Here is an 8415-nt window from a genome sequence, read left to right as displayed (position 1 = left end):
CATCAGAGCAAGTTAAAAGATAAAAGGAGTTTGGCCCACCAATAAAGATGCTTGGGTTTGATTTATCATGCTACAAGGTTCCTGCCCTAATTGCTTTGGAAATCTGTTAAGTGGAAATGTAATTTTTCTCGTCTGAAGCTCCAAATACTGAATTAACAGTCTTTACTTGCAGCTGGATGTTGATCACGTTCTGTCTAATCATTGTACACACAGCAACGTAAGAGCAACATTTTACTTAGACATGCTAGCCTGAAGAACTTACAATCCAAAACATTTTAGTCATAAAATGGGTTCTCAAAAATTACATTGAAAATCTCACGTTGGTAAATAAGGGATTTTATTTTTCTTTCAGTTAACAAGAAAATGGTTTCATTTGTTTAAATAAACTAGTAGATACTCCAATGCGCTTTGGATATAAAACCCATCTTCTGGACTACTGTACCAAGACCCAGGTAACCAGTGATTTAGTAACAAGAAGTTTTAAAAATCCTGTAAGACACATTCTGGATTGGATCCAAGCTCTCACAATTGGAGGGAGTTCACAGAAACAGGTCTTGTACACAGACAGATACACATATATTTATGACTGCTGAGTGGGGAAATTTGAATCATACTCTAAGGAGAGGTCTTCAAGCAAGAAAGGGAAATCAAACTCATACCCCTACAAATGCCTGCATAAGTTCAGCCAATTTCTGAGAATGGAACAAAAAGACAAGGGAAAGATAGGACATCAAGAGGTTACGCAGTAAGAGTAACAGCAGCTGTTTACAGGGCGAGATAAAAAGCTAGAGGTTTGTTTACTCAGGGACTAACAAATGTAGCAAATCAACCATAAAGGTACCACAGCAGCTTCTGTTGTAGTTTATTGGTGGTCGTAAGTTTTTATACACCCAGTCCCACATGCCCACCTTTGAAACAGTTTCGATATGCTGTAGCATAGGGTATTCGTTATGTCATGATTCTCAGTTAAGTGTGAACCAAATCAATGGACACACAATGCATTTGCAGTGCTATGCACATTCCAAGTGTAGATTTGGAATTATGATTTATTTACACATGCACTGGAAGCTGCAATGAAATGAGGCCAGCCCCTAATGATCATATTTCTAAGTCTGTAAGATGCCAAACCCTTCCACCTTGGACAATCAGATTTGCCATTACTCAGCAATACAGATACTGTGCAAAACTCCAAAAAAATCCACACACACAAAAGGTGTAAAACTCTTTTCAAGCCCTTTACTATGCAAGTTAACTCAACAAAATTATGAATTTAACTGCAGTCCCTGCCTGAAGTTTGAAGAGGGGGTTGCTATAACACATAAGTGAGAATGATATAAAGATTGTCCTGTACACTGTGCCAAACATTTTGGCTTGCTCTGTTATACAGAGTCACAGAAACAATTTCTATTATTCCAGCAGCCCTTCAGTGTAATGAAAAACACAAGCCTTTTAATTACCTAGAAAGAGGTAATAATGATCAATGTTTATGCTGCTTCTTCATTTCTTAGGTTGTGCTGCACCAAGAACAGCAGATACACACCTGCTCTCCTCACCCCACAGAGCAGAATATGTTGAAAAAATTTAACAGCATCTTACAAAAACAGCAGAGCTGAGAGTCAGTATGTGAAGCCAGCTACTGACATCAAGAGTCATGAAGCCATTACGGTTTCCTAAGCAGCAGCCAAGTGAATCAGCCTGCTTCCTAGCCAAAGAACACAACGTTTAGCATCGCCCAACAGAAAAGTTCGATTTCTTCATCATCTGGCCAAGTCAGTATTTTCACAATAGCCTATCTGTAGTTCCCAGAGAAGAATGCATGGTAACGGAAAACATAATTAACACTCAAGGAGAAGGATCTTCACCACGAATCACTTTGTACTTGGCCATGTCCTCCGGGAACACTTTTGTCAGCTCTTGAATCAACAAGCTTTTGAATTTCTAGAAGGAAAAAAAAGGATTGCACGTGTAAGAAAAGGGCCCTCCGTAACCGATGGCAATAAGGGACACAGCCAGTATTTGTGTATTTTCCTTTCATAAGGAAAACACGGACCTGGTGAAATGTGTCTGGAAATGGTTTAAGGAGTTATTTGCACAGCAAGATCACTGCATGAAACTGCCTTATACTGAATCAGACCCTTGGTCCATCAAGGTCAGTACCATCTAATCTGACTGGTAGTAGCTCCCCAAGTTCTCCAACAGAGATCTGTTACATCACCTAGTGCCTGATCAGGGATGAAACCTGAGACCTTCTGCATGCCATGCCAAACAGATGCTCTGCCACTGAGCCATGCTAGATTACTGTTTCATTTAATGCAGTTGAGTGGCCATGTATTAGGTGTATGGAAATGTACTGAGTAAGCATCTCCAAGTTGCAGACACAAAACAGTTAATGGTTGGCAAAATCACCAAAGCAAGTCAACAGTTTATCAGTGGCCTCATACTGTTCTGTCTTAACATTCAGACACTTTACTAGACTGCAGTACAGTGAGCAACACAGTGAACATTTTAGTCTGCTCTGGCTATACTCTTTAGAGGTACTCTAACAAGATAGAAATGTGATATCATCTGAATGTATTATTGACCAAGGGTTTTTTTTTTCTTTTCATAAGCATGACTTAAGAACTAGTACTTTAATACTTGGATTGTGCAGATTACAAAGGCAACCATATACAAGTTGTGCACAATGCCAACGTCATGTTCATATTGGTGTGCAGGAGTCTAGCACAATGAATATAGCACATGTGTGGGATAAGCAAAGCATAGGGGTGGGCCATCAGCAGGCGTGAAAGGTACGGCACCACAACTGTTGGCAGAACTGTGACACGGCAAACAAACTGCAACTGGTAAAGTGCTAACAATTCAAAGATGGCTGCAGAATTTGAGATTTCAGCCATAAGGCACGAAGTTCTTTCACATGCAAAATGTAAACCATATCAAACCCCTTCATTTAGACATAAACAGTACAAGTATTGTATGAGCTTCCATCTTACCTTCATGGTATCAATTTTGCCTTTCACTTGCTCATTTTTAGCCAGAGCCCTTTCCAAGCATTCTTTAGTGTAAAGTTGGGGGTTGCGGCCTTGATCTATGAACCTGAAGAAATAAGCCAAATTGTGTAAGTATGATTCTCCTTAGCAGTCCAATTTTCATAATACAGGCAGAGTGGGCCATCTATCCTCATCACTTTTAAGGACATGATGCTGGCATTTTCTTATATCAGCACTGATCAGCTAACAAAAGTACAAGTTGCTAGAAATAAAGATAAACAGCACAGTGCGAGTAGTCAGGCACTCTGGGTTTCGAAAAAAGTTGTGTTTTTCAACTAAAATAGACATAACTGGAAGTGAAACTTTCAAAAAGAAACAAAAAATGATACTGTTCCCAGAAGTGTTAAGACATCAGGAAAACTAGGGGAAAGAGTTAACACTGAGAAATGGTTGGCGGAAAGTTAAGAGCCCATTGTCAATACTCCACACAATATAAGTGCTCTTTGGGTCTGGAAATATACACAGGTCTGCAGTCCTGCTCAGACGCCCCATTTTAAAGAGATGAGGCTTCCTGTGCTTCCCTGAATACTACCAACCAAGCAAGAACTATGCTATCCACTTACTCAAAGACCTCCAGAGGCACAGTGATATCATGAAGTTGCTGTCGGCACTTGTCAATATCTTGCAAGCCGGTAACCATATAATTCCTGGGCAGAAACAGATTTTTGTTAGTACCCCAAGATTACTAATACAATCGCAAAAGCCAGTGTGCCTGTTGTAAAAGGTGATGGTGCAGGTATGTGCCATCAGGTTAAAACAAAAACAGAAATCTTGTTCACCCCATAAACTCTCCCCAAAAGATCAAGAGTTGCTGAAACTCTGAAACACAAGGAGAGAGAGAAAAATACAGGCAGGTCTCATCTCCCCCTTAACATTATCAGAAATCATAAGTTTAGATGATGTTTTAAAATGACCCGACAAATCCACAGAGGATGCATCTAACACATCTTTGCCACTGGCAGTTTTCAAGAAGAGGCTGGATGAATACTTGTCAGAGATGCTTTAGGCTGATCCTGCACTGGGCAGGGGGTTGGACTAGATGGTCTGTATGGCCCCTTCCAACTCTATGATTCTATTCTATTCTATTCTATTCTATTCTATTCTATGACGACAGCTGAGAATAGAAGCTCCTAGTTCAGAGCGAGGTGAACTTCTGAATGTCAAATGCTGGTTACAAACAGAGGAAAGCATGAGCTGCAAGTGCCCCAAACAGCTTGCTTTGCCTTTGCTGAAACCAAAGTAATAAAGAAGAGGTATTACAGCCGCTTTCTCTTTTAGAACTACTACAGACAGGCCAATGTGGAAGCAAGAACTGATGAATAAGGCACTGATGTGGATTTTCTGTGAAAACTCAAGTTAATATGTTAAATAGTGAAAAAGCATTAGCAAAATTTAAATATCATTAGCAGGAGGCAAACACACTATGCACAAACCTAGATCATGCACAAGCACTCTCCACATTTAATCTCTTTAACATGACTGGTTTGCAGGACAACAGCTCTGACAACTATAGACAAGCAGATATTTACATACATGGGACAGAAAATCTTCCATGGAAACTACAGCATGAGAAAAATTTCCATTTTAGAAAATTCACCACCTCACATCTCTGCACCAGGTCTCATTTATACAATCAAGAGTCGGATACAACAACAGACTGTGCCACTTCAACCTCCAGGGTCATATTCATGAATATTGTCTATACAGAGAATTTCCTGTACCAAGAAAAGCAGCACAGCAAACACAGAGAGGGGGTAGAAATGTTCTCTTTGCTGTGCTAGTTTAAAATTACGATTTTAAAAAACTTTATAAATAAGCACTCAACACTAGAATCAACTACCTGCAGCGGCACATCCCATTCTATCACCTCACTCACTTGCATGTGCCAGCTAAGCCTAAGTTACAAGCAGAAAAAGAGAAGAACAGCACATGTAGACAGCACTGCAAGCTACATCTCTTCAGTAGGATATTTTCAAGGGCTCATCAATGTACATGTTTGATTTAAGGGTTAGAGGGCCCTGACCTGGAAAGCCCAGGTGAACCTGACTTCATCAGATCTCAGAAGGTAAGCAGGGTCAGCCTTGATTAGTAATTGGATGTTAGCCCTCCAACAAAGAACAGGGTTGCAGAGGCGGGCAATGGCAAACCAGCTCTGTTAGTCTCTTGCCATGAAAACCCCACCAGAGGGTTGCCATAAGTCAGCTATGACTAGAGGGCACTCTTCACCACCATACACAGACGTCAGCTCCTTGGAGAAAAGTATTTTTAAAAATACAGAAATTAAAATAAACTCCACCCTGTTGAAATCTCAAAGGCCGAGAGACCGAAGCAGCTCATCCAGTGCCTTTGTGCTCTGTTTCAAAAAGCAACTAGTATAAGCCACTGAGAAGCTGGTGCAAACAAAACCAGTCAAGGGGAGATCCAGGAAACCCCTTCACCCACAAGTTTTCCCCAACACATACATACACCCTCCCCAACTAGAGTTGCCAACCTCCGGGAAGAACCTGGAGTTCTTCCTAAATTGCAAGTGATCTCCCAATTACAGCGCTCAGTTCCCCTGGAGAGAAGGGTAAGTTCGGTGGGTGCGTCACAACAGGGTTGCCAATCTCCAGGTGGGACCTGGAGATCTGGACTTGCCAGCTCCAGGTTGATAAATTCTTAGAGATTTGGGGGTGGAGCATGGCGAGGACAGGGTTTGGGGAGGGACATCAGCAGGGCATAATGTCATAGAGTCCACCCTTCAAAGCAGCCATTTTCTCCAGGAGAACTGATCTCTATGGCCTGGAGATCAATTGTAATTCTGAGAGGTCTCCAGCCACCACCTGGAGTCTGGCAACTCTAATTACAATTGATCTCCAGACGGCAGAAATCAGTACCTTGGGAGAAAAAGGCTGTTGTGGCATTATACCCCTCTGAGGACTCCCTCTCCCAAAACCCTCCCCCCAGGCGTCACCCCCAAAACGCCAGGAATTTCCCATGCCAGAGCTGGCAACCTTAAGCCCAGCCTCGCCGGGACCTCAGGACGGCGAAACCGCCCTGAGGCACCGAGTAGGCCAGAGCCCAGGAGAGAAAGGAAGGCCCCTGCTGGGTCCATAGAAGCGCTGCTCACAGCTTCTGGTTGAGGCCCGCTTGGCTGCTGGGTTGGAAGTCGCTGACGATGATGCCCAGCTGCCGGATGTTCTCCACGAACTTCTCCAGATGTTCCTCCAAGGAGTCAAACTTCTCCGCCATCACCGCCCTCGGGCGCTAGGAAACACTCAACGAGCCCCCACGAACCCCGTTGCTAAGGGCGCCGCCATCGATACCACACCTATTTCCTCTTCCGGGGTCGAACGCTGCCTTTAACCCCGCCCCCAGAGGCGCAACGATCCGCGGCGCCTCAGCTGTAGGCTCCTCCCCTCCGTGAATCTAAAAGAACCGGCAAAATAAATCATACGCATGCGCACAATGGGCCCCCAGGTCGCCATCTCCCGGCCCTTCCTTTTCAGGGGCCGAGGGCGTGGCCACATTTTGCCCCGCCCTTTGCGGCTGGTATTCCGTAGCCAAGAGAATGCTAAACGGGTGGGAGGGGCTGGAGCGTCAGCTATTGGACGCATGCGTCGTTCCCAGACTCTGTAAATTGTGCTAATTTCTCTGTGTGTTGTGTTATTGTTACCATTAGTTTGCTATTAACTATTTTTGTAATGGAAGTTTCACGAGATAATTTACATTTGAAAATAATCATGTGTTTAAATGTGATTCATTTCTAAATTAAATGCAGTGATCATTCTGGGGTGTCTTCTTAATGCAACTAAAATGATGTGGTCAGAATGCGGTATTAACAAAGCAATTAAGCCTCATGGGGGAGGGTAGAGGGATTAGATCACGTGGTGTTAATAATAATAATAGTAATTTGTGTTAATAATCTTTACATCAGCGATATGAATGATGGTTTTAATTATGATCAGTGTTGGGAAATGGTCTCTCTTTAGCCTCCAATAAAATATTTAATAGCTTTGTGTTATTTGGTACGGTGTGCCAACACAACTCCTTGGAGTAGTTCTCTGTGAGCAAATAAAATACATCTCAGCTGATGCTATCCAGGGCTTTTCTCCTATTGTTAGTCTGGGTTCACTCAGCCATTGAAATGCTGTTGACATTTTATCCCACTTGGTCGTTTTTCTGTGTTTAACTCTTACTGACCTAGTTTTTTTTCATGAGTTGGTTTGTGGCGATTTGTTTATTGTCAAATGCAAATGCAATGAGGGTAAGAGTATAACTGATGTGGACTATTGAGGCTCTGTAAGTGTCGGGTTTGTTGAAACGAATGGTGAAGTTGATTGATTCCTTCTGTCTGCATGAGGATAGGGGACACAACAAAACTCCCATCAGTCTAAATGGCTTTTCTCCCTTTTCTGTCTTCTCTCCTTTATCCCTTTCTCTCAGAACTACATCATGCAGCAGCCACTCTATCTGATCATTATAGAATGCCTAGAGAATGCCTAGCAGATTTTGCTTTATTTCCTCAGCCTTTATTCTCCTCTGTTCCTTTTGTGTAACATGCTGTAGTGTAGGCTGTTATTTTAAATCATGCAGTGCCTTGAACGCAATGACAGAAAGGTGGTGTAGAAATATATTGAATGAAACTTTCCAGACCTCCTGGGCTGCACCTGGCCACATAAATACATGAAGCTGGCTTATACTAAATCAGACCTGTGGTCCATCAAGGCCAGCACTGTCTACTCAGCAGGATCTCAGACAGAGAGGTCTTTCCTGTCACCTACGACAGGGTAGCCAAGTTGGTCTGTGGTAGAACAGCAGGGCTTGAGTCCAATAGCACCTTAGGGATAAACAAGATTTTCAGTGTTTTCTAGACTCAGAGCTGCCTTCCCAGACACCTAAAGACGCTGGACTCAAATCCTACTTTATCCTTTCAACTGGAGACACTGGGGATCGAACCTCGTACCTTCTCCATGCCAATCAGATGCTTTACAGTTGAGCCACAGCCCTTCCCCTCACACTTTCCCATCACTATCTGACCACTATCTGGCCTTCACTTTTGTCCCTGCAGTATCTGCATAAGGCTGGTATCTTGCCAGACTTTCCATCCTTATCTGTCCTTCTCCAGCATCCACCATTCTAGTCAAAAACAGGCAGTTGTGTTTTCTGCTTCAGTGTCACTGTGTAACCTTCAAATCTACACAGTTAATATTTGAATTTTCCTGTTCAAACATTTGCTTGTTACCTGCTTAAAAAATTAAAGAGGGAAGGAGTTCCCGATATAGGGCACATCAGATTCTACCCATCAGTAATGCGCTCACCGTTTCCTCGCTTTCTCCGATGTCTGATCCATGTGGTTAGGAAGTGTGGGATTTCCGGTGGAGGTGAG

At 42.9% G+C, this 8415-nt stretch overlaps 1 protein-coding gene across 1 annotated transcript; it reads right to left on the bottom strand.

The window, feature by feature from the left end:
- Positions 1-320: 320 nt before the first annotated feature.
- Positions 321-6366, bottom strand: MED10 (mediator complex subunit 10). The gene is made up of 4 exons (XM_054985985.1): positions 6157-6366; positions 3611-3694; positions 2991-3093; positions 321-1938 (listed from the first exon to the last, which is right to left on the bottom strand). The coding sequence occupies exons 1-4, from the start codon at positions 6276-6278 to the stop codon at positions 1843-1845; spliced, it is 405 nt and encodes a 134-aa protein (XP_054841960.1). The 5' UTR covers positions 6279-6366; the 3' UTR covers positions 321-1842.
- Positions 6367-8415: the final 2049 nt, after the last annotated feature.

This window comes from Eublepharis macularius, chromosome 7 (genome assembly GCF_028583425.1).
Source record: "Eublepharis macularius isolate TG4126 chromosome 7, MPM_Emac_v1.0, whole genome shotgun sequence".
Classification (NCBI taxonomy): domain Eukaryota; kingdom Metazoa; phylum Chordata; class Lepidosauria; order Squamata; family Eublepharidae; genus Eublepharis; species Eublepharis macularius.
The sequence above is the reverse complement of the archived record's forward strand: the minus strand, read 5'-3'. Positions and strand labels throughout refer to the sequence as shown.

Coding starts and splice junctions, on each gene's coding strand:
- MED10 (XM_054985985.1), bottom strand. CDS start 6,278: ATGGCGGAGAAGTTTGACTCCTTGGAGGAACATCTGGAGAAGTTCGTG. Junction 3,094..3,610: donor GTGCCTCTGGAGGTCTTTGA/GTAAGTGGATAG, acceptor TTATTTCTTCAG/GTTCATAGATCAAGGCCGCA. Junction 1,939..2,990: donor GCAAAATTGATACCATGAAG/GTAAGATGGAAG, acceptor TTTTCCTTCTAG/AAATTCAAAAGCTTGTTGAT.